The 26,929-nt window shown below is 39.1% G+C and overlaps 2 protein-coding genes and 1 non-coding gene across 3 annotated transcripts; 2 read left to right on the forward strand and 1 right to left on the reverse strand.

Annotated features, from left to right (window-relative positions):
* The first annotated feature begins 1,504 nt into the window (after window positions 1-1,504).
* On the forward strand, window positions 1,505-25,877 carry LOC134649033 (dnaJ homolog subfamily C member 16). The gene is made up of 14 exons (XM_063503734.1): window positions 1,505-1,972; window positions 2,968-3,144; window positions 4,859-4,948; window positions 5,061-5,341; window positions 5,507-5,687; window positions 6,048-6,249; window positions 7,115-7,322; window positions 7,851-8,095; window positions 8,971-9,143; window positions 10,738-10,878; window positions 19,716-19,817; window positions 23,777-23,978; window positions 25,144-25,264; window positions 25,705-25,877. The coding sequence occupies exons 1-14, from the start codon at window positions 1,797-1,799 to the stop codon at window positions 25,803-25,805; spliced, it is 2,400 nt and encodes a 799-aa protein (XP_063359804.1). The 5' UTR covers window positions 1,505-1,796; the 3' UTR covers window positions 25,806-25,877.
* Window positions 8,286-8,358, forward strand: Trnat-agu (transfer RNA threonine (anticodon AGU)). Its single transcript has one exon. It is a non-coding gene; the product is annotated as a tRNA-Thr (tRNA).
* LOC134649032 (cysteine synthase-like) lies at window positions 17,185-18,423 on the reverse strand. Its single transcript, XM_063503733.1, has one exon. The coding sequence runs from the start codon at window positions 18,157-18,159 to the stop codon at window positions 17,185-17,187; it is 975 nt and encodes a 324-aa protein (XP_063359803.1). The 5' UTR covers window positions 18,160-18,423.
* Window positions 25,878-26,929: the final 1,052 nt, after the last annotated feature.

Here is a 26,929-nt window from a genome sequence, read left to right on the forward strand (position 1 = left end):
AATTTGACAAGAATCAAATATTCTGCTTTAATTACGACACTTTAGTTTTTCAACCCACAGTCGTCCTAGACTTGGGAATTTCTAAAAAAACACCCAATGCAAACACTGTATTTAACCAAATTATGGACAGACAATTTAAGGGATGGCTACAGGTCTACACAGATGCCTCTAAAATAAACCCAAGAGAATCCGTAGGATCAGCGGTATGGATCCCAAAATATAAAATAGTACTCAATAATAAAAGCCCTCCACAAGCCTCAATATTTACTGGCGAAGCAGTCGCTCTATATGAAGCTATCACCTACATTAAATCGCACAATCAAGACAAAAGTATAATCTTGACTGATTCTCTGAGCTGCCTACAGGATCTGAAGAGACTACCATTTCACTCCAAGGATAACTTCTACCTAACCTTAAAAATAAAAGATAAACTTAGAGAATGCCATGATGCCAATTTGCAAGTAGTGTTGGCATGGATCCCTAGCCATTCAGGCATAACGGGCAACGAGGTCGTGGACCAATGTGCTAAAGCTGCCATACACCAGAGCTTCGCTTCTGACCAAAAATGCTTTACTCGCGACATAAGATCTTCGATAAGATGTCTTCTATTTGAAAAATGGAATAAATTATGGCAGCTCTCACGTAGAGCCAAGGGTCAACATTACGGTAACATACAGCCAAATATCCCTCCTAAACCCTGGTTCTTCAAGCACAAAGGCTACTCTAAGGTTGTTACCTCGAATATTATCAGATTACGACTTGGACATATTTGTTCGCCAGTGCGCCTGGCCAAGAGCCGAATAAGGGATAGCTCTATCTGTGAGTGTGGACTGGACGAAGGTACCACTAACCATATACTTCTGGAATGCCCCTTAATACGTTATCCAATATATGATTTTCTCCCACGTGAGATAAGCCGTCCTATAAATATTAACTTCCTGCTAACCCTAGTTTATACCACATTTGGTGGTATTTTAAATAAATTCCTAACTAAGAATGAGTTCAAACTGTGAATTATGAGCATTCTGACAGGTGATGGGTCTAGTAAACATTATAATAACCTTAATAATATATATATATATACAATAAACGTTGTCTGGTTTGTGACGTCTTTAACAATTGGAAGTAGTTGTGTTGTCCGTAGGTTGAAGTGCTTGTGTTTGTTTGTAGGGTGGATGGATACTCTACCGAACACCGTCTATACATCACCGACGATCTTTATCATACTGGCCGTGTGTTATCCAACCTCGACACTGGCGGAATCATCAAGCCCTGATGGAGCCATAATACACAAAAATTGATTGATTGGTGCGGAACGCACCAGTATTATTATTACCTGTCAGTTGGTGCGAAGTGCATGCCCACCGCACCGCTATTAATAATAATTATGTGCGGTGGAAGCTTCAACACTATCCATAAATGCGCCGCAACGCACCAAGGTCGCGGTCAGGTGCGATCGTCTGTTATGGCTTTTAAATTCATTCGTTCATTGGTCGATCGTTCCAATCGCATTGCAGTCATTGCACTCTGCAGGAAATTTAAGAAACTAAACGATCTTGTCTATGGTCAACCCCGATTGACATTTTATAATTTTCGCGAGATTTTCCCAATTCTACAAATTTGCAGCCATCTGTGTTCTATTTTAAGACTAATGACTGATAAGAGTTTCATGAATTCCTCTGTTATTTTCTGGTGTGTCATGTGTATAGTCAGCGTGTGTAAATCGTCGGTATGAGAGTTCTATGAATAGTGTGGAGGTAGCTTCCTGAGGGTTGTGGTTGGGACAGTTTGGTAATATGCAATGGATATACAAGGGGTGGAAGAGGCGATGGCTGTGGGTGCTGTTAGTGGCAGCGTTGTGCCCGCTGGTCTTAGCCCAGAAGATCGGTGACCCGTACGAGATCCTTGGGATCTCCCGCCGAGCGACACTGGTGGAAATTCGCAAAGCGTACAGGCAAAAAGCTAAGGAATGGTGAGTTTACGTTGCTAGTATTATCGTACAGCGTCTACCTTATTGTGAACGAGACTGACCTGGTTTTGTTTTGTGATTGGATCAATAAGTTATGAATAAACAAATGGCGCGACGAATCCGTAATTATTGATACCTATTCATTGTTTGTATGATATCTTGTGGTATATAGTTACCATACTGTTTATGATAAATAAAATAATGTATTATGTGCTCTGACAGTTAACATTTAAATTAGATCCATCTGTTGTGGCATGAGCTTGACCCATATTTGTTATGCTTGATACTGTTGTCAAGAAGTTAAATATAGGGGCAATAAAAACGCACCAAATGTATTTTACAAAATTTTAAATACTCTGTACTTATAAGTATTATTAAAAGTAAGAATTAAAAACCTTTATTTCTAATAATATTACCAACATTGTGTTTATGAAAGGCAATGAATAATGAATAATTGATCACTTAACCCCTGGATGTGATATTATGTTGGAAAGTTACCTGTAAGACCCATGGATGTGATATCACACATAATTTTATACAAAATACTTACTAACATAAGGTTTTTTCTTCTAGACTAGTATTTTTTATACAATTTTTTTTTTCATGTTTGACGATCCTTTTGTGAAATTCTTAATTTAATTTAATTTGTGTTTAATTTGATTTGTATAATAATCCAATATTCTTATGGAATAATAACATCAATAAATTGCTCTGATAATTAGCTTAAGATAATTTATAAGTATGTTACGATTCATAAATGCTTGTTGCTAGGCCTACATGAATAAAGTATATTTTGACTTTGACTTTTGACAGTTTAATAAATTTACCAGTTGATTTTCACTGAAGGAAAACGTTAAATTCTGACTAATGTTAATAAGGAGCTATTTCTCTTCTGGGTTGGAATGCCAAATGGATGCTTAAAACTAGACTACTAGTTCTTCATGCTATTATGAGGAGAAGGAACTAAATTATTTAGATTATATTAATATTTTTTTCAGGCATCCTGACAAAAATCTTCACCCAAACGCGGAGTCTCGCTTTGTGGAAATCAAGCAGGCGTATGAGCTGCTCTCGGACACAGAGCGACGGCAAGCCTATGACCAGTATGGCATTACAAATGAAGACGAACACCTCTACAAGCAGAGACATGATTACAGTACATATGCTCGGTTCAGGTTAGTATTTGTAAACAATTTGGCTAGATATATGTAATTTTAATCTTTAACTAGCACATACGTCTGTGAACGATGCTATTGAGCTTAGAATAAATTTAAAAGTGGAAAATTATTGTCTTGGGTGAGACTTGAATCCGTGTGTCCGGAGGCCGTGAGTTCAAGTCTCACCCAAGACAGTAATTTTTCCACTTTTAAATTTAGATATATATGTAATTGCTAAAAGTGGAAAGGGGAAATGGAGCATTCCACAAGAGTGTTGCTTTTAGTTTTTCAGAATGCTAGAAACCCAAGTTTTGGTTTAGTTTTTTAGCCCAGGACAAAAATTGGCTTCCTACCCGTTAAAAAAAGTATTATATATCCAGAGTACCTTTTATAAGGAAAACTGGAAGAACTTCCATATTAAGTTCTCACTTAAGTTCTTATTGTATTTGGCGTTACCTATTTTTCAGAAGTGTTTTTCAATAAAAATCCACATCAATATTGCTAACCTTCTTTCTAATGATGAAAAAGCGGCCAAGTGCGAGTCGGACTCGCCCATGAAGCGTTCCGTATTTAGGCGATTTATGACGTATAAAAAAAAACTACTTACTAGATCTCGTTCAAACCAATTTTCGGTGGAAGTTTACATGGTAATGTACATCATATATTTTTTTTAGTTTTATCATTTCACACTTTACCACTTTGGAAGTGTCTCTCGCGCAAACTATTCAGTTTAGAAAAAAATGATATTAGAAACCTCAACATCATTTTTGAAGACGTATCCATGTAGATGTAGTGTAGGGACGCCCGGCCGGATGCAGGCGGGCTGTCGATCGCGTGTCGCGTCCATTCAGCCCAAAGTATCCATAGATACCCCACACGTATGGGTTTGATGAAAAAAAAATTTTTGAGTTTCAGTTCTAAGTATGGGGAACCCCCAAAATTTATTGTTTTTTTTTTCTATTTTTGTATGAAAATCTTTATGAGGTTCACAGAATACATCTACTTACCAAGTTTCAACAGTATAGTTCTTATAGTTTCGGAGAAAAGTGGCTGTGACATACGGACGGACAGACAGACAGACAGACATGACAAATCTATAAGGGTTCCGTTTTTTGCCATTTGGCTACGGAATCCTAAAAAACAAGCAAGTCTCTTTATAAAGTAATATATTTTTAGTGATTCAGGTTAATAGTTCATTAGAGTTTAAATTGACTCTCTTCCAAATATTTACTTCCTTCGCCACTTTGATTCACGGATATTAAATGCTTGGTAAACAAACATTCCTCTCAGACTGGATCGCTTCTGAAACATTCAACTGATGAGTCATTTTAAAATCTAATTCAATATGATGCAGATCTTTGGTGTTTTTACAATGGAGTTTGCCGTAATAATTATGTCTTATGGCATTAAGTCCGCTTTTTGTAAATAATTAGTTCCACACAAAACAAAAATGTGAAAAACATAATTTACATGGGCTTAGTTCTTATGAGACACAAAAAGTAGTACTTAGTCCATTAAACCAATTTGAAGTTATCAAATGCATTTTGATATAAGTAAGTAAATATTCTAAATTAGCAAGCTCTAGGTTTGGATATAAGCTATAAGGATTGAACTAAACTAGAGTCTCCAATGATATGGCTTGTCAGACATTGTTTCATTGTGCAAAACAGGCTAAGAGTGTGCTGGAATAGCCTCTGGTGCATAAATAAAACTAAAAATATCATTGTTGCAGCACTGACCCATTTGAAGAGTTCTTCGGAAACCACTTCAGAACTCAAGACCAAGACATCACATTATTTCATAAGCTTTCAGTCACTGCTAAGTAAGTCTTTCATTTATTTATAATTTAATTTTGTTTTAGTTTGGCTGGAGTCTGGCGTTGTTGTTTAAATGTTTTGTATCCTGATATGATGAATCTCATGTTTTATTTGCAGGCATTTCGAAAACAACATAATGGAGAAATCAGTCCACACTCCAGCCCTAGTCCTCTTTTACACCGACTGGTGTTTCGACTGCGTGCGAGCGGCGGCCTTCTGGAGGAGACTAGTCGAAGCGTTACAGCCTCTCGGTGTGACAGCGGCCACAGTGCACGCCGGGCATGAGTCGAGCTTGGTTAGGAGAATAGGCGTGCACGGGGTGCCGTGCCTTACGCTGGTTCTTCAACAACATGTCTACATTTATAAGGAAAGCCTCAGCTCCATGCCAAAGATATTGGGTGAGTGTTTATTTAAATTCCACCTAGTAATGAAATCAGTCTTTTATTTGTCCACTATAATTCGTTCATCATTCATTTGATCATTATCATTCATTCGTTTGTTTTAAATCATAATCATCATTAATTCATCATATTTCATAAATCATTCTAAAATCATTGTTACAGAATGGATCCGCTGGAAGTTTCCCTACAAGCTTGTTCCCCGAGTGACTGACTCCTCCCTGACCAGCTGGCTTGGAGACTTTGAAGATAACAAGGTCAAGGCCCTGATCTTCGAGGAACAGCCCACCATGCGCCTAAGATATCTACTGACTGCATTCCATTATAGGGACCGGGTTTCTTTCGGGTATGTACCATTGTTCGGTCTGTTAACCCTTCGTATGTACAAGCACTGATCAGTGCGAACGAATTTAAACCTATTGTATTCAACAATGTATTTAAATTCGCGCGCACTGATCAGTGCTTAGACATACGTAGGGTTAACTGGCAATAAACCTTATTGCTAAGATATAAGGTCCACCGATAATCACTTAAGAGTGTTTGCCAACTCTTCTCTAACCAACCAGAAAATGAAGACCTAGTTTTGTGACGTTGTATACAATCGTTTTTCTACAAATACGGGCATTCATACCCCTTTTATACATTAAAAAAAAACAAGCACTGCAGTGATACCATACCAAAGTAATATTATTGTATTTTTTTCCAGTTTCGTCGCAATGACAGCGCGTGACTCCACCAACGTAACCGCCCGCTACAAAGTCCAGCGGCACATCGACACCATGGTGCTTTTAAAAGAGGACAGCCCAGAACCGGCGGCTACAGTCAGCACCACAGAAATACCGACGAAGACGCTGCGAGAACTGATAGAAGCTAATCAGCTGCTGACACTACCGAGATTATCGTCGCAGGTACCTAATTTTTGAATACTTGACAAAATTGTGACGACGAGCAATAAGCAATACGAGATAAACATGTAGAAATATCTTGAATAAATAAATAAAATACGATGTAAAAGTAATCCTGGTCACGGCACCGAACCGGCATACTATAATGTTTGACTAGTAGAAGATGCCTTAAATATGTGTGTATTTAATAAAAGTACCTAGGTAATAGGTTAATAGTTTCATGAGCTATTTTTTATCGATGCCGATACTAACAATAAAGCATAACGTTGCTTGTCTGAGTGAGTGGCAAATGAGTCAAATGACAATAGGGATGATGACACATGTTGAATTTTATAACAAAATCTAGTAAAATAGATAGCAAACGAGCAATTTATCACAATAATGTGGATTTTAAAATAAAATATTGAAAAATTACAAAATTACAGGACCTGAAAGTTTCAAAATTTAAGTTGTTTTTTAACTTCCAAAAACGATAAAAGTAAGGGTACCATTCGATTCCTTACATTTCATCCAAAAAAATATTGTATAGCAACTATATACATAAACGCAATATTTCACCGACAAAAACGCAATTTTCTTGTTTTGTCCATACTACAAGATGGGCAATGACGTCACGGCCTCTGGCCGCTTTGTATAGGGCGTTTCGCGAGTGAAGTGCGACTGTCGGACTTTGACTACAATTTCTGACTTTTGTGTTATTTTAATGCAATGGGTCCCATATAGACATTTGATCCTAAAAACAAACCCGATCGATTGATACCATAAAAAAAAATAGTCATGTAGCCTATTATCGAGTGCAATCGGGCCTCAACAACACTGTATTTAAAATATCTCTCTGATGCTTTTCTAAAATAATATTGTTTTCCAGGCGGTCCTAGAGCACGTATGCCCCGTGGAATGGCGGCCCAACCGCCGCCGCCTGTGCTGCGTGCTGCTGTGCTCAGCCGGCGCGGCGGCCGACGCGGCGCGCTCAGAGTTAAGGCGGTTGGCGAGAACGGCGCCTGAGAGGCTACACTACGCATATATCTATATGCACGCGCAGCCTAACTTCGTGCAGGCGCTGGCTAATGGGTCAGGTAAGGATTTACTAAAATTTTAAAGCTAAATTAGAAAAATAAAGGAATTAAATCGATGATAATCCTGGTCACGGCACCAAGTTGTAACAACCCTACTAGAACATTTTTGATATGTTGCAAAAGTGCATGCCCACTTTATGAATGGAATTGCAGCTCGCTTTACCTAGAATTCAAACAAAAAAACATAGCAAAGGTTATTTTCTTGTTATGTCCTTTATACATTATATAATTGTGACGTAATGGATGGCTAGAAAAATATTGGAATATAAACACACTCTTTTTTTCTTAAAAGACTCGAGAAAGCTCACGATTATTAACACAAATCGGGAAAAAATATGTATATAAATAAACAAATGGGGCATTATCTATGAAAAGGGACCTTATTGTCTATGGCGCTTACGCCGCACAGCGTCACGCGGCATTATATTTATATCGGAGCATCGTTAATAACGCCGTAAGCGCCATCGACAATAAGGTCCCTTTTCATAGATAACGTCACAAATGTACTAATATTAGTTCATATTTCAGGCAGCGACACATCCCAAATGGAGCATCGAGTAGTCATCCTATGGCGACGCGAAACCACACGCATTCAATACGAATGGCTTAACGAGACCTGGCCCGTGTGTTCCAACGGGCATTGTGACGACTTCAGCGAACCGACCAACGTGGTGTATCAGGCGAGGCTGAATGATACGAAACGAGCGTTGGAACAGTTGGTCAAAAGACTGTTGAAGCCAACGGAAGTTATGGCTTATGAGGCGCATGTACAGGTTAGTATTAACGTTCTAAACTGAACCTTAGTGTAACGAGATAAGGTATAGTAGTAATAACAAAGTTCCTTATCGGACGGATGGTGGATGGGGCGAAAAAAAGTGTATGATTTTGCCGTTACAAGCCATACGATTGAGAAAGAAAGAAATGAACATAACAATAATGGAAATATTCACTGAATTGGGTACGGTCTTGGTAGCTCAGATGGAAGAGCACTGTACTAGTGATCCAGTGGTCGTGGGTTCAAGTCCCACCCAAGACAGTGAATTTTTTCACTTTTAATTTATTTCGAAGCTTAATAGCATCGTTCGCAAACGTTTCTGCTTAATACAAAATTAATGAACATAACATCAGTAACAGAACTTAACATAAATGAACATGAACACGTTACTATCATTTTTTACTTTCAACCGAGTGTTCCACAACACTCACCATTTTTAGGGTTCCGTACCCAAAGGGTAAAAACGGGACCCTATTACTAAGACTCCGCTGTCCGTCCGTCCGTCCGTCCGTCTGTCACCGGGCTGTATCTCACGAACCGTGATAGCTAGACAGTTGAAAATTTCACAGATGATGTATTTCTGTTGCCGCTATAACAACAAATACTAAAAACAATAAAATAAAGATTTAAGTGGGGCTCCCATACAACAAACGTGATTTTTGACCGAAGTTAAGCAACGTCGGGCGAGGTCAGTACTTGGATGGGTGACCGTTTTTTTGCTTGTTTTGCTCTATTTTTTGTTGATGGTGCGGAGCCCTCCGTGCGCGAGTCCGACTCGCACTTGGCCGGTTTTTTTTATTTATTTAATCGTAGTTTAATATACATGTGTTGAAGTGAGACTTTCTCTGAGATCTGAACGCATGTTTCGTATAGGAGTTATTGGACGAGGCGGCCGTCGGTCCGTGGTGGCGCTGCGTGCTGCTGGTGCGCGAGTGGGCGGAGCGCGCGGCGCTGGCGCTGCGCACGCAGAAGGCCGTGTCGCTCGCCTCCGTGCTCGGCACCGTGGCCGTCGTGCTGGCGGCCGGGTACCTCATGGCGTACATGATGTGAGTCATCCCGGGCTCCCTTTGTTTCCCATACAGTTTTAAGTCATAATCATACCTCGCAACCGAGCTAGCAAATCTGTAGCAGTTCTACGTCAGGGTTATCACTACTACGCATAAACTAAAGTACAAAAAATATATTTTCTTTCTTTTCAAACACACCAATATTATCAAGCAATAAAAATTCCATGTTAATATTTGAAATAAATGCAAAAAAAAAACGTGATTTTATAAACAAAATAACAGATACATTGAGACGCATCTAATATTGACATTGACCTGTTAATTTATATTATTTGACAGTAAATTGAACCGGGTTATATCGGAAGAGGGTCAACAAGGTTCTCGATCAATTTTATTAATCTTACATACAATAAAGTTAAAGCAAAATGTTTCATCATAATCGCCAACCCTGACACAAAACTGTCATATGCTACGGTTTTGCTAGCTCCGTTGCGGGGTATGGTCATAATGTATTGTTCGTCGTACTAACATTAGTCATAAAACTGAAACCGTTAACTTTTCAGTATTTTCGTAAGGTTATGCTATAGTAAGGCTAGGTTAGGTTAGGTTTGTTTTATGACAATCCTGAAAAGTGACGCGTTTCTGAACCAAATGAATTATGACTAACGAAAATGCGGGCAAACAATACACTTAAAACTTTTTGGGAAACAATAGAGACCCGAGTCATCCCACACAAAGCATCTATGAGGCACCAACCCTTTACAAGCCATAAGGGAGTCAGAAGTTATACAAAATTGAACCCTATCACTTTGAAACGAAGTTAAAATCGGGTGGGAAATATATTCCCTCTGCCTTATAAAAGCTTAAGTGTAAGGCCTGAGTGGACGCTCGAAGCGGAGCGTTCGGCGGGGCGTGCAGCGTGGCGTCGGGCTCACGCGTGATGTGGCAGCGTGCACTAAGGCCGCTCCTATACGCTTGCATTTGTTTAACATGCACGCCGCACGCCCCGCCCCGCTGCACGCCCAACTCGAGCGTCCACTCGGGCCTTACACTAAGGCTCTGCTTCTGCTAGTAAAGTTGGGTTAGCAAGAGTATTACACGAAATAGGCGCAATTTAAGACGTTGAGTTGCGGAAATCGACTTCACAAATCTATAACAAGTAGGTACATATAACCACAAAATTTATAATGAAACCACTTTATTTCCTGTCAGGCCCACTTGCACCATCCCACTAACCCGGGGTTAAGCGGTTAAATCGTTAACCTAGTGTCAAATTGTAGTGATAACCATGGTAACTCCAGGTGTAATCGGTTAACTCCGGGTTAGTAGAATGGTGCAAGTGGGCCTTAGTTTCGTAACATTACTAACTACTGGCTACAATCATTTTATTCTACCCCTAAAAGCTCCCTGTATAACTTCTAATATCAATTTTTGATATAATAACCAAAATGCGAGAAAAAGAGTGCGGACGCGGCAGGCCCAGACGGAGATGGCGGGACGACGTAGACACCTTTCTCAACAACTGGCCGGAGGAGGCACTATATCGGGAGTCGTGGAAGACAAGCCTTTGCCCAGCAATGGGACACCATAATAGGCTAGTAAAAAAAAATGCTAATTGAGCTATTTGTTACAGTCGCGTAGAAGAAGAGTCCGTGCAACAGCAGCGCAGCGAGCGGCGGCGGCAAAACGGCACCGCCAAGAAAAACAACAACGAACCGCAGTCGGAGTTGAGACTGCACGAGCTTAGGGCGGAGAAATACAACGGACTCGTGCGGTGAGTGTTTAATGTATTAGTTATGTCACAAGGTGGCAAACAAGCACACTGACGGGTCTCTAGAGGCGTCGGTGAAACGGCACTGCCAAGAAAAACAACAACGAACCGCAGTCGGAGTTGAGACTGCACGAGCTTAGGGCGGAGAAATACAACGGACTCGTGCGGTGAGTGTTTAATGTATTGTATATGTAACAAGGTGGCAAACAAGCATACTGACGGGTCTCTAGAGGGGTCGACAGAACGGCACCGCCAAGAAAAACAACAACGAACCGCAGTCAGAGTTGAGACTGCACGAGCTTAGGGCGGAGAAATACAACGGACTCGTGCGGTGAGTGTTTAATGTATTGTATATGTAACAAGGTGGCAAACAAGCATACTGACGGGTCTCTAGAGGGGTCGACAGAACGGCACCGCCAAGAAAAACAACAACGAACCGCAGTCGGAGTTGAGACTGCACGAGCTTAGGGCGGAGAAATACAACGGACTCGTGCGGTGAGTGTTTAATGTATTGTACATGTGTACATGTGTGCGGTGAGTGTTTAATGTATTAGTTATGTCACAAGGTGGCAAACAAGCATACTGACGGGTCTCTAGAGGCGGCGGCGAAACGGCACCGCCAAGAAAAACAACAACGAACCGCAGTCGGAGTTGAGACTGCACGAGCTTAGGGCGGAGAAATACAACGGACTCGTGCGGTGAGTGTTTAATGTATTGTATATGTAACAAGGTGGCAAACAAGCATACTGACGGGTCTCTAGAGGGGTCGACAGAACGGCACCGCCAAGAAAAACAACAACGAACCGCAGTCGGAGTTGAGACTGCACGAGCTTAGGGCGGAGAAATACAACGGACTCGTGCGGTGAGTGTTTAATGTATTGTACATGTGTACATGTGTGCGGTGAGTGTTTAATGTATTAGTTATGTCACAAGGTGGCAAACAAGCATACTGACGGGTCTCTAGAGGCGTCGGTGAAACGGCACCGCCAAGAAAAACAACAACGAACCGCAGTCGGAGTTGAGACTGCACGAGCTTAGGGCGGAGAAATACAACGGACTCGTGCGGTGAGTGTTTAATGTATTGTACATGTGTACATGTGTGCGGTGAGTGTTTAATGTATTAGTTATGTCACAAGGTGGCAAACAAGCATACTGACGGGTCTCTAGAGGCGTCGGTGAAACGGCACCGCCAAGAAAAACAAGAACGAACCGCAGTCGGAGTTGAGGCTGCACGAGCTTAGGGCGGAGAAATACAACGGACTCGTGCGGTGAGTGTTTAATGTATTATTACAGTACATATGGTGCTACTTTCCCGAACTAGTGCGGGAAATAACACTTTCCGTGCGTATGTCGAAAGTTTAAATTGCCTCCCTTCGGTCGTGTTTTAATTTATCGCCACTCGTTTCGAATTTCCTCTTTAAAGTAATAACCTTGTATGTCTATTATTTTCTTATCAGTCTTATCATTAAATTAATACGCATAAAAATCAAAACATGCTATGATAAACGTCTAGCGACTTTTACTGATAACTGATTATTGGTTACGGTTGACCGCTAATATATATCAATAAATAAAAGATATAAAAACCGGACGGACAAGTGCGAGTCGGACTCGCCCACCGAGGGTTCCGCACAAATTTAATTTTTAGTATTTGTTATAGCGGCAACAAAAATACATCATCTGTGAAAATCTCAACTGTCTAGCTATCACGGTTCATGAGATATATACAGCCTGGTGACAGACAGACAGTGGAGTCTTAGTAATAGAGTCCCGTTTTTACCCTCTGCGTACGGAACTCCAAAAAAGGTCCTATTTCCTTCGAGTTAGACCAAGAGAAGTCTGCAACGATATTGACAGCACACGCAGTGCAAGTGTTATTTTAAACGTTAAACTTCTATGAAATTATGATGAATAACACTTGCACAGCGTGTGCTATCAAAATCATTGCAGACTTATCTTGGTCGAACTCTAACTTCAAAAATTAAAACATTTAAACTCGAAAAAATAATAATTTGGAGTCCTTATAACAAGCACTTTTATTTGATATATCACACAATATACCTAGTTTGTAAGGTTTTAATTTTGCCCAAAAATGCCCGAGTTTGAGCTTTGTATATGTCTGTATTATACAAACCTCAATCTCGGTGTGATAATGGGGAATATTTTACTTCATAACAACTAGTAATAAAAACAGTACGGAACCCTTAGCAACTTACACAACCGTCCAACTCGTATTTGGCCGGTTTTCTCTAATACATAAACGAGTTTTGAACGCCTGCAATATTTTAGGGTCAAGAACTAATTAATATTAATTATTTATAGCCATGTAAGTGAATGTCAATGCCAACCTACGTATTGCTCTAGCAATTAAAACTTATCTTTACTTTTTTGTTACGAAAGATATGCCATTGAACGTATTAACTGTCGGATTTACAGGGGCGTTCTCGTAAAATATCATAATTGATATGAATATAACAAAAGATACTATTAAGGGTTTGGTTTCAAAACGAAACATTTACACAGTACTCAAATTATCAGTATCACTTTATTTAAACTGCATACATATCCTCCCGCAAAATGTCCCCAAAATCTTAATAATAATAATAATAAACGCCCGCAGGGCAGCTTGTGAGCCCGCAGGGCAGCTTGTGGCGAGCTGTTGGGGAGTAACGACCCCACGGACCCGAGTGCTCCAGAGAGTCGGTCAGGGTCTCCGTCTCCGGCGTGTCTTCGTCGGTCGGAGTGGACCCCAAGGGGACCCGCAGGACTCTCGGCTCTGGCTTGCCTTAATTGGCCGTCCAGAGAGGAGTCGTTAGAGCTATATGCTCCAGGGGTGGAAGTGTTAAAGGGCATAACGCCGCGAGTAACTTCGGAGAAAGCGCAGCACACCTCTCGACACCCCTGAGCCGCTCATGCCGGTGTTGCGCCTGGCCGTCTTTACGATGGCGCATCAGGTGCCCATCTAGCGAGTGGCGAGTCACCGCCTGCCTCGATAACACTGTATAACACAATGTTATGGCAGGTGTCCGACCTCTTTACAATAGACCAATCTTAAGCTCCAGCCAAACTTCATCCATAGCCCTGAATTCTTTCTTTTTTTCTTACAATAGCCCCAATGCCTGCTGAGACCGGTTCACGGGTATTTATTGATGTACCCGTGAATGGGTTCCAGCAGGCGTTCTACATGACATCAAACTTGTCTTAAAGGGCCTCTGCGCTGTTGGCTTCGGTCCCACGCATGCCTCCCAAAGGTCCGGGACCCCATGGTCCCGAGATATGGTAAAGACATACAAATAATAATAATAATAATATTCTTTATTTGCTTAAAATATGGTACAATGAGTTGGTAAGGATAACATATATCTGTGCTTAAACATATTTTGCTAGTTTAGCATGCAAATGTACACTTAAACTAAACTTAACTAAATAACTATCTAACTTCTACTCAATATTATCTAACATGCAAAACAGGTCATCTGTAGTGTAAAACATCTTAGTTTTTAGCCAACGATAAAGTTGTGCTTTAAATGAATTAAGAGGGAGATCCTTAACATTATCAGGAAGAGCATTAAATATTCGTATACACATATAATAACTACTTTTCATGAAAAGGGAAGTATTTGGAACAAAATCAATTACAAGTCTGTTTGGGTTCCTTGTGTTTCTATGATATACATCTTTAGCTTTTTTGAACAGATGTGGGTATTTTTTTACAAAAACAGCTGCTTCAAAAATATACATACATGGTAATGTCAAAATTTCATGCTTTGTAAATAATGGCCTACATGATTCCCGTTGGGGCATCCCACACATTGCCCTTAAACATTTCTTTTGTGCTATGAAAGCCCTAGCCGCGTCACTGGAATTGCCCCATACAAGAAGTCCATATCTTAACTGAGACGCAACATATCCGTGATATGCCATCAGTAGTGTGTTCCAACCAGATATGTTGCGAAGTCGTTTCAGAACATATGCAAATTTTAAGAGCTTGTCACACACTGCGTCTATATGGTTTTTCCAACTACAATTAATGTCTAAGGTGATTCCTAAGAATTTTATAGTATCAACTTCCTTAATTTGTATATTATTGTATCGGACATCCAATAACTTTCCATTGTTTCTTACACTACGGAATTGGATAAATTGAGTTTTATTAAGATTAATAGATAAATTATTGAATTCAAGCCATTCGATTATAGATTGTATAGTATTATTAATGTCATTATTGTATTGCATTTCATCATTGCATGTCACTAGAATTGATATGTCATCTGCAAAAAGCGTACATTGATGTGTAGTTATATCTGGTAGGTCATTGATATATAGCAGAAAAAGGAGTGGTCCCAGTACACTACCCTGCGGCACTCCTTGGCTAATTTCCATGTACGAAGACCTATGATTAACTGTAGTAGAGTTTACAGAGCTTCTTATCTCAACACATTGCTGCCGGTTACTTAAATATGACTTGAGCCATTGCAGAGCTGGCCCTCTTATACCAAGATTTTGAAGCTTTTTAATTAGTAGGTCATGTGACACGAAATCAAATGCCATTGACATGTCGAAGAACACTACAACTGCCGGTTTCTTATTGTCAATATTCCGAATAACACTGTTAACAAGGTTAAAAGTCGCAAGTGTCGTACTTTTATTTTTCTGGAATCCGTTTTGTTCTCTTTTTAATATCTGATATTTTTCTAAAAATGACATGATCCTTTTATGCATAGCTTTTTCGAATATCTTAGATATAACCGGTATAAGCGTTATGGGCCGATAGTTACACATTAAGGATTTGTCTCCTTTTTTAAATATTGGTGTGACTATTGACAATTTCAAAGCATCTGGAAAGCATCCTACCTCGAAAGATAAATTAAGTAGATGAGTTAAAACTGGTACTAGCTCGTCAACACATAATTTCAAAATCTTAGTTGATAATCCGTCATAACCCGTGGAATTTGTGTTTTTCAATGATCGTATAATGTTTTTGACTTCGTTGTGGCTTACAGGAGTGACAAATATGGTGTTGTTGATCAATTTAGAATTTGTGTTTTTTAAAATTGAGCTTGTATTAATGCTTGTACGTTGAATTAAGTAGCTATTAAATTCATGTGCTATTTGAATGGGTTTTTCGATCATAGTACCATCCTTGTTGATTTCAGTAATATAATGTTCGTTCGTGAGGCGCTGATCTGGATCGTCTTTGATAATATCCCAACATGCTTTACTTTTACTAGTAGAATTCTGTATAAATCTGTAATTATGTAGCCTTTGGGAAGTATTTATGCAATTAAGTAACATTTTTGAATAGACTTTGTATGCACATCCACTTTCTGAAGTTTTCTCTTTATAGTGTCTAAAACGTAGGGCCCGTTTATTTTTACAGCTTAGTTTTAGACCCTTTGTAATCCATTTCTGTTTACGATTAGTTGAGACTCTACACCTTATGAATGGAAAACATAGTTCATAAAATAAACAAATTAAATCGTGGAAAGACTTGAAAGCCTCATTCATATCGGGCTCAAGAAATGTCTCAGTAAAAGTTAAAGCTTTTAGGCATTCGCGGTATTTACGTACATTACTTGGGCTATAATCTCTGCGCATTATGTGTTTAATACTTGGACTTAAGTGTTTTTTCGTAACTGGGATATAAAGGATCTGAGCTGTCTCATGATCCGAAAGACCTAACGGGAGAAGTTGACCCTCTGCTCCCTCAATATTGCTAATGACGTGGTCTATACATGAATTTAATCGCGTAGGTTTATAATTGTGAATCTTTAGGTTATGCCATTTTACAAGATCGTTAAGATAGTTGGAAATTTTATTTTGTACAACTGTATTTATGTTAAAGTCCCAGCTAACCATGTTTTCACAAGCACATTCACTTTATAATATTGAAAACCTTCGCGTTTTGAACACATATTAACTCACATTTATAGACGGGTCTAACGCGAAATTTATTCAATTACCTTTATATACCGACGTTTCGACACAGGTTTCACTGGTCATGCCAAAGCCATCCAAAGCCAAAATGCCAAAGGATCTATCTTCGGACGTGTGCGTGGATATTGTGAGTGTTGCGTGTCGGACTATTGACAATAATTAACATTATGTGTAGTGGGTGGTTTGAAAATGTGATGCCTACCCCAAACTTTTTCATACACTTTTCGTCGGGTAGTTGTACAAATCTCTGTTTTGACATTTTGCTGGGACATCAGTTGGCCGCGACCATGACCAGTGAAACCTGTGTCGTCAATAAAGGTAATTGAATAAATTTCGCGTTAGACCCGTCTATAAATGTGAGTTAATTCACATTCACTTTGTCAACTCCTCCGGCACCGGAGTGTATTTCAACCCCGTGTCATTCAGCATGGTGACCACCCACGCATCCTTCGGCAGTTTCCCCGAGCTGAGCAACTTCACCGCGGCGGCCACATTTGCCCCACTAGTGTAACCAACGTATAAACCTTCCTTCTCTCCAAGTAGCTTCTTATAATGCGTAGCCTCCTCATCAGACACACTCAAAGTCCCATCCATGTACTCAAACTTGAATAACCCGGGAACAGCCCCATACCCTGATCCTTGTAACAGATGACACGGCTTCGTGATAGTCTTTCCGGCTATCGGCTCAGCACCTTCTGGCTCCACCACATAAGTCACTACTTCTGGGTTCTTCTCCTTCAAAAACTTAGAAACACCTGTGAACGTTCCAGCCGTACCAACGGTGGCTACAAAAGCGTCCACATGCCCTCCTGTCTGCCTCCAAATCTCAGGGCCTGTAGAGTCGTAATGCGAATTAACATTGGCATCATTATGGAACTGATTAACGAGGAATGCTCCGGTTTCTTCAACTAACCTTAACCCTTCTCTCTCAGCCGCTTCCACATCAGCTAAAGTGACTTTTCCGTAACTACCTTCAACTTGAGGAACTCGAACGCATTTCGCACCAAGCGCCTCCATATGTATAGCTCGTTGCACGCTGTTCCCTTTAGACATAGTCAGAGTCAAAGGATGTCCAAGCACTGAACATACAACAGCTAGACCAGTTCCTTGATTCCCCGATGTGACTTCAACAACTGGGCTCCCAGGCTTCAAATCACCATTCTTCCTAGCATTCTGTATCATGTACAACGCGGATCGGCATTTGATAGAACCTCCAGGGTTCATAAATTCGCATTTCGCTAAGATACGTCCAGGGCCGGGATATAGACGATCCAAAGCTACTATAGGTGTGTTCCCGATCAGTTCCAACGCTGAAGATTTGATCTCGTTGTCTCTCGAGGGAGCCATTTTAAAAAACGCAACACTTGTCAATGTTCGACAACGTACTGAGGCCGCGTGTAGCGCGCGTACCTTAAAAAGTCACTAGCGATGTGTGCTGCCTTTATGATGTTATCTTTACTAATAGATAGTCAAGGTTGTTTAGTTACGCGCACTAGACCCAAAAATTACCGACCTTTAATTAAACTAGATACAATAAAAAAGGGTATGTTTTAACGCTATGAATGATCTAATGGTGACTGACACGCGCGTAAGAAATTGGCAAGTGCGAAGAATCTATAATGATCCATTATTTATAGACCATTGACTTATCATTAGGTGATTACTTTGATGTCATGTTAACTACTGGTAACGATTACGAGATGTTATCTAAAATACAAAGAGTTAAATAAACAATGCCACTCTCTTATCAAACTTACCACTTAAAATGTTGTTTATAGTACTTTTTAAATCAGATACATACAATACGAGTAAAAGACACTTTACTCGTACCTTTATGTCAATGAACCATGGTACAAAATTGCATGTCATACTATTTTTGTATGGTGCGGTATATTTTAAAGCGATTCTTTTTATACAGGATGTTGGAACTGTAGAAACTGTGTTAAAAGGAAGGGTTAAAAAACGGAACTTCTCAACACATACAGTTTATGAAGTCCTAAACCTTTGCTATATTTCTTATCTCTACTACCCACAAATATAGGACCGTATGTGCGTTACTCTCAGATATTTGTGAGCACCTTGGCCGCTCCGATATATCTGATGGCGTTTAGTTTACCACGTGTGCATATGTGAAAGTGTTGGCTAACAGCCACTTCATTGTGGGTGTGTTGTATCGGATAAAAGGTTTAGGTTATCAATTTATGATACCTAATCAAGAAAATCATGAAAACAATTGATACTAGCATCGGCCCACGAATTCGCTTGCGTAGAAGTCGGGCTACAACTGGAATAATGCCAGTGAAAGAATTTTAATAGTAAATATACTTTATAAAAATCTTCGGCATTTCAAAGTTAAAGGGATCTAAATTTGACAATCAAAAAGCGACCTTGAGGTTTTAAATTTAGAATTGAATTTTGATTGTCATTTCGGACGGAATATGGCGTCCGTCGGACTCAAAGGGTTAAACAAATGAAAACCTTCGTTCTACTCTACTCTCCTTTGCTCTGCTTCCAACCCTGCGGTAAACTTTGTCCACTAGGATCTGTTTTTTTATAGTTAAATAATTTGTAACATTTCCGCATAACTGTAAAACATGCTGTGTAAGGTAAACGTACTAGTGCTCGACGCGATACCATCATCTTGAAACTTAAGTCATTGTCGATAGAGGTGAGGTTTTAATTTTTTGTGTCATCTATAGGGCATTAGCATGTCGAGCACTAGTACGTTTACCTTACACTTGTTTTGGATCTTGTGCAAGTCTTTAAGCCATTATGTGCAATTGTATGTTTCTCATGATATTGTACGATAACTGTTTAGTGTACTTATCTAATAAAGTAAAATTTTATGTCCTGGTTACGTGACTTTTAAGCAAACTAGAATCTAACGTTGTAATATTCCACAGACTGCTGAAACCTGGATGCCGCACCATAGTGCTCCTCGTGGACATGCAGAGCCGAGTGCAGTTGCTGTCCAAGTTTCACAAGATCGTGTGGCCGTACCGCAAGTAAGTGCTCTAAACCCTCAAATAGGCGTCAGTTTCGGAACCCTGTGAATGAGATATTATAGAATTCTATAAAGGCGGAAAATATATTCTATTCTAAAGTTGTGTATTTTTACGCGACTATGCCAAAGGTCATCAAAATTTTAGCAGGATTAGTAACGTTCTTTGTGGGTTCTAGCGTGTAAACCACAGAAATTTGATGAATGATTTGTAATGGTATATTACATACGGCAGTTAAGTAAGAAATATCTCAGATCACATATAATTGTCAGCCGTGGTCGACAAACATGTGATCTGAGACTTTCTTATTTCTGCTCGACGGAACCGGAAAGCGGCAACTTTGTTTGGCCAGCGGGCCGAAATTGAGGATTTCCAGCTGGAAGGAAGAAAATCAATTTGTTTTTGTAGCCAGGGTGACACAGGCTACATTTAAACTGACTTTTAAAAAGTAGGAGGTTCTATACGAAAAAAAAACTGCATTCGGGTTAAAGTTTTCCGAATGTTGAATTTGTGTGTAGATTTCAACAGGTGTTTTATATTACCGCAACGCCGTTTAATAAGTATAGAATGTAATAAATGCAAATTACCATAAACTAGACTCAATTGCATATAAAAAGTCACAGTTGCGTCCGCTACCAATATATCTGCGAGCCGACATATTGAAATGCCCCCTCATTGATAGATAGTTTGAGGTCAAGGAACAATTGTCCATTATTTGACTAGTAATTACTGAACAATGGACAATAACGTCAATAACTGGCAACAGCACAACGTTTATTGGAAAAACATTCCTCGTGCGTGTCGTAACGTTCGCGAGATAATATATTCTTGTCTATGTGCTCTAACGAAACAAAGTAGGTACAGTAAAAACTTTTTACAAAAAAAAACCGACTTCAAAAAGGATGAAATAAAATATTATTGAAGTCTATGCGTTACTAACTGATATGTTTGAAGTCGGTGCCAAGCCAAGTAGTAACAATAGCAGTCAAAAATGGGATTTATAGCCATAAAGCTGATTATTTTTGACTGGAATTGATACTACTTGGCTTGGCACCGACTTCAAACATATCAGTTAGTAACGCATAGACTTCAATAATATTTTATTTCATCCTTTTTGAAGTCGGTTTTATTTTTTTTGTAAAAAGTTTTTATTTTTCCATTTTTAGTTTCCAATTTTCTTACCCTTAAGGTTGGATTTTTTTTCCAAATTTATATGGGACCAACTTCGAGGTATACCCTTTCCAATAAAAAAATAATTATCAAAATTGAACTACTCTGTAAAAAGTTATGCGTGGTCATACATAAAAATAGTTATTTGTACAACAAGTGATCAAAGTTTGATATTTCTTCGAGTGCTTATTTTGAGTCCCGTGCAAGCGAAAGATTCTATAATAGATTCACGAGCGTAGCGAGTGAATCTAATTTAGAATCTTGAGCGTAGTAAGGGACTCAAAAGCGCACGAGATGTAAATAACTTTGATCTCGTGTAGTACACAACATTTTTCACCTCAGCGCAGTGAGAACATACCTATTAGACAACTTGAAAAATGTAATCCTTCTTCATCACTTAATACCTGCACTCATGTTTTCTTAAGATATACAAACAATTAAGTTAATAAATAAATAAATTCCAGTAAAATAATATAGAAATAACAAACATTAACTGACACTTCAATCGCCAACTTTGACAACAAAAAAAATCTTTGTAAGATACGGTCCGAATTGCGGATACGTACTATTTGTCAACTATGGTAGAAATTCTTAAAAGTAAGATAATTAATTTTGCGTGATGATCTGTGTATTTTTTGAGTTCGTTATTTTAATTGTACAATAAAATACCTAAAATATAGTATTTTATCAGTTTTTATGAAATCTTAAACTTTATTTTTATTTATTAATTATTAAGAATTCATACTCGTACGTGGTTTGGAACGATGCGGTCTGAAGTTTTTCGGGGGTCTATTATAAACCGTGAATATACTGTTGAATGTCGTTTTAACTTTTTTTGTCTGTTTCTTTTTGCTAACAGTGTGAAAGGGACAGAGATAATAGAACCCAAGTATTTCGAACTTTTATTAGACCCCGCATGTTGAAATGACATTTGACTATAAAGGTCACTTGAATGTCATTTTGTCTCACTCAGTGAGCAAAATCGCATTTTACTCACTGTTTTTAAGAATCAAAGTACCCTTGTTCGAGCTGCTGAGGTGAAAAATATATATATATACGCGTCGACTTGAGAACCTCCTCCGTTTTTTTCGTCGGTTAAAAAAAGGACAAAGTTAACTGACTGTTCGTAAAGCCCAAGAGAAAACTATAGACTATAGAGGGGTCCTGTCATAGTACATTTTGTTGTCACGGTAAATTTACTACCATCTATCAACACAAGATTAAAACTTAAAATGAAAATGTATAAAACTATCAAAAAAATATATATGGATAAATGATTTTATTATTTTTTATATCATTTCGACCCATGTTCTTTCACTGATACCTACTTATGTGTTAAAATTGTTAAATATCAAACAGTGTCGTCAACGCCATCTAGCCGAGCATAGGCCAAAGGTGTGTGCGCCATCTATCCGTGAATGACTTTTTCTTGATTTCCGAGGCACGTTTTTTCCTGAAACTTTATTCATCTTATACGGAGTTGCATATGTCTTTGGTAAAGCTTATTGCAACGAGATAAGATCTATTCATGGTTAATTAAATGTTGCTGATAGTACTGTATCGTTAATAAAAACCTTAGCTATTGCCTCTCTTACTTTAAATTTTCGCATTTGTAATATGATGCAAGGTGGTTGATTCATTATTATTTATTAGTTACTTTAAAGGAAACAAACATAATTATCTAAAGACCCTTAAAGACTATATTACTACATTCAATGACTTAGTTCTACTACTTTGCTGTATTGTACTATTAAGTTCCTATTTGTGAAAAATCATTTTTCTACTCCCTTACTTTTATTAGTCATTTAAAGGGTCGTGCACACACCTTTAAAACCCTACCTTATAGTTGTCAAGACAAGTCTTTAGTCTATTCCCCAAAAAAGAATTTGTGCATACACGCAGTATCTTTTTGGCGATTTTACGATACTTCGTGTAATGACCACTTAAAAAATATTGAATGAAATACAGTGTTGCCAACCTTAATTTAAATGTCATCTCTGACAAATAAGTGAACCATAGACATGTTTTTTTTTAATTTCATTCATTCATTCATTCTTTTCCCGCCCGTACCCTCCATTTTTGCTACTTCTTGAGTTAAAAATATTTGTTAAATTTACAATTCTATTTCAAAGTAAGTGCTTGGTCGTAGAAAAAGTATTGTATGCAACGTTGTTTAACTGAGTCAAAAAATACTCGTGGCGTCTTTATTAACAATTTTCGGCTTCGTCTCAAATTGTTACTCACGCCACTCGCCTTTCTTGACCTCTCTTAAACAACGGTTGCATAAAATACTATTATTTGCTACGTGCACGACGGGTGCTGCCCTCTTTTAGTGGGCTTTTCTACGTTAAATCTTATGGAGTAGTAATAGTTCCAACGGCTGCCGCTACCAATAATGTGGAACATTCCATAAGATTACATGTGCAACTTGCCAATAAGACGACAGGATTAAGGGGTCCACTGATTATCAGTCCGCCGGACGATATCGGCCTGTCAGTTTTTCGGAACTGTCAACTTTTTGTTCTAACTGACAGGCCGATATCGTTCCGTCCGGCGGACTGGTAATCAGTGGCCCCCTTTAGTAATTTCTTAGCAAATTAAGTATCGAATCTTCAAACCTTACGTCATATTACAAATTTCAAATATGAAACGTCTACCTGAACACCATGTTTACACGTTAATATACTTTAAGCTTAGAGGCTTTAAGCTTTATCTAAGCATTTTACCTGTACTCATAACTGAGACTTGAACTTCAAGCAGGCCTAATTTAACTTGCCATTTCCCATTTACAGAAACAAAACCCTCCTCTTCGCGTATCTCCAAGTTGAAAGGAACATCGACTGGTTCCGTCGCGTGTTACAACTATCCCTTGGTGGGCAAGAGTTGCGAGTCAACGCTAGGAACTGCGTGGGCACAGTGCTGGCCCTTAACCCGCACCGCAACTACTTCTGCATATACCACGCCAAGCATCCCGAGGGCGCCAAGCCGCACAAGGTAATGTGCACTCTATTCCAACGTGAATATGGTCCAAAACTCCCGTAACATCGACCGGCTCCGTCGCTACAGCTGTCTCTAGGAGTGCAACAGTTGCGAGTCAACGCCAGGAACTGCGTGGGCACAGTGCTGGCCCTTAACCCGCACCGCAACTACTTCTGCATATACCACGCCAAGCATCCCGAGGGCGCCAAGCCGCACAAGGTAATGTGCACTCTATTCCAAAGTGAATAAGGTCCAAGCCTCTCGTAATATCGACCGGCTCCGTGGCTACAGCTGTCTCTAGGAGGGCGCGAGTTGCGAGTCAACGCCAGGAACTGCGTGGGCACAGTGCTGGCGCTTAACCCGCACCGCAACTACTTCTGCATATACCACGCCAAGCATCCCGAGGGCGCCAAGCCGCACAAGGTAATGTGCACTCTATTCCAACGTGAATAAGGTCCTTAACTCCCGTAACATTGACCGGCTCCGTCGCTACAGCTAAGCCAAGCCGCACAAGGTAATTTTGACTCTATTTCAATGTTGATAAGGCCCAAAACTCTAAAACGACGGTGATATTATGCTCGATTACTGCGTCTTATGTACGTTTCCCACCGATCAGCTGGAGTCGGGCCGCGCCGCGCCGGTGCGCATTTTAATGTGCCTATACAAAAATCTGCGTTTTCCCAGAGATAAGACCTAGCTAGATCGACTTTTAGCCCCCGAAAACTCGTTAGAGCCGTTTCCGAGATCGTCAAAATATATATACATATAAATATACAAGAATTGCTCGTTTAAAGAAAGATGTTAAGTATCCTGAGAAATAAATAAATAAATAAATAAAAAGATAAGAATCTAAATAAGAAGAGGTAAATTAGATTATATTTCAATTATGTTAAGGATGTTAAAACTGTATGTTACTGTGTTAGACCTCAATTCATGACGAAACCACACAAGGTCCAAACACACTCTGTATAGTAATGTATACGCATTCGATACTTACTAAAACAAAGAGATTCGATATGTGACTAACCCTTCAAGTGGTATACATTTTTGAGTAGTTGGAATATTTAATTAATTTCAATTAATCTAATTTTAAATTTAAATGACTTAATCGACCACGAGCCAACGGCCTGCCACTTGAAGGGTTAATCTAAAAATAATTTGACATCATATTTGATTATAGAGGATGTCCCGAATGACGCGATCGCTGGGCGCGTCAGCGGACCCCGAGGCGGGCGCGTTCATCGGCTTCACTGAGCGCGACTCCAGCTCCGATGAGGCGCCGCCGTCGCCATTGTTGCAAGGTACTTGCATTGGCTCTATGAGCTGTTGATCTTGCCAGGGATCGGAACCGGTTTTTGGCAAAAACTGCGAAATAACCAAATTTTCGACTTTTTTAAAATACTTGAAATGTAGGACTCAGTTGTGTTTATAGGTAACGACTTTGTTTTATAAGAATTATAAGATTGCCCAATTAGAAATGAAAAGAACGAAAAAATATCATTTTCGTTCCCATACAGGAAATACCGGTATCAGATACCTGTTGCAAACCACCATGATTCCGCCATTTTGAGTCCAAACCTTTTTTTTTTATGGCGAAATGTTGAATCGACTGTCAACTGTCTTAAACTATCTTACTAGCCTACAGGAGAAACTAGTTTTGGAATTACGGTTTGTTTAAACACTTTAAACTATAAATGTTTTGGCACCCCCACATTAATTCTCACCAACATTATTTTAACAGAAAACCTACTAGACGGGCTGGAGAACTGGCTGGACCGACTGTTCGAAGGCAGCACCCACCGCTACTACATCAACTACTGGCCCGACATGACCTCCAAGTGAAGTCCGTCTGAACGTAGCTCTGCAAGTACTGGACATTCAAGGGAACAGCTATGCTTGAACGCAGATTTTCAAGTAAAGTAACTTTTTTTTAATTGGGTGTATAGACCACATCTATATGCTTACATTTTTTAACCTTTTCTTAAGTTACCTTCAAGTAGGGTACCTAAATGGGGACGGGTGAGGTAACTTTAGTTTATAGTCCGTCAACCAAATCTTGTCAGTAGCAATGTAAAGCAAACTAAAGTAGGGCAACACTCAAAGAGCAGTATTGCGCTAAGAAAAGCAGCAATGTACATCGAACCAAAAGATTTTTTTTTCCGCTGAGCGCGCCCTGCGTACGTCAATTCAAATTGTCACGCGCGGTTTATTGAAAAAAATTGAAACATGGACGGACAATTTAAAAGCGATGTTAAAACAATGTTAATCAAAATGATGAACAAATTTGAAGATATCAAAAACAACTGCTTATATTCGCTTTGTTCCCTATCTATGTCTTCTAAGTTTACTAAAATAAAATCATATCAAAATGCAGATAATTAGATAGTGCATATATTTGTTATTTACAATATAATATGCCACTTGTTAATGTAAATTAGTGTACTGTTCTGGATGAATATGACATACCTGTGTAATTTTTTTGATTGGTATATATTGTACAATATACATATTAAAAATAAAACAACTGATATTTGGGTGTTTATTTAATTTAAAGGTAAATAAGATAAGGGTCACTTTTCGACTTGGTTGCGTTGTACACGTACATAAACCGCCATAGGTAAGTATTGTCTGAAAAGATACTACGTACTACGAACGCCTTATATTGGGCAAGATTTAATCCTGCAACAAACATGTATGGATTAGGTAGATATTGCGAAAGAACGGCGATATAATCAAGGCTCTTAATAGTGTTTAAAAGGTTTACCTTTGTAAATAGTCACAACTGATTGCTGAAAATATTAGACATGTGGGCCTAAAGACGGTTTCCAGGACACAATTTATGGTCTTGTTGGATAGATTTAGGCATACGTTTTAATTTTATTTATGCCTTTTAACCCTAAAACAAAAAAACTGAACATAATCTTAAAAGTTCGAAAGAGTTCTTCCAATACTTGTCATAACCTCAA

The sequence above is a fragment of the Cydia amplana genome, chromosome 6, assembly GCF_948474715.1.
Source record: "Cydia amplana chromosome 6, ilCydAmpl1.1, whole genome shotgun sequence".
Taxonomy (NCBI): Eukaryota; Metazoa; Arthropoda; class Insecta; order Lepidoptera; family Tortricidae; genus Cydia; species Cydia amplana.

Excerpts from the sequence above, each read along its gene's own strand:
- LOC134649032 (XM_063503733.1), bottom strand. The coding sequence starts at position 18,159 with ATGGCTCCCTCGAGAGACAACGAGATCAAATCTTCAGCGTTGGAACTG.
- LOC134649033 (XM_063503734.1), top strand. The coding sequence starts at position 1,797 with ATGCAATGGATATACAAGGGGTGGAAGAGGCGATGGCTGTGGGTGCTG. Across the intron at positions 3,145-4,858 it reads AGTACATATGCTCGGTTCAG|CACTGACCCATTTGAAGAGT; the intron begins GTTAGTATTTGT and ends TCATTGTTGCAG. Across the intron at positions 9,144-10,737 it reads TACCTCATGGCGTACATGAT|TCGCGTAGAAGAAGAGTCCG; the intron begins GTGAGTCATCCC and ends TATTTGTTACAG.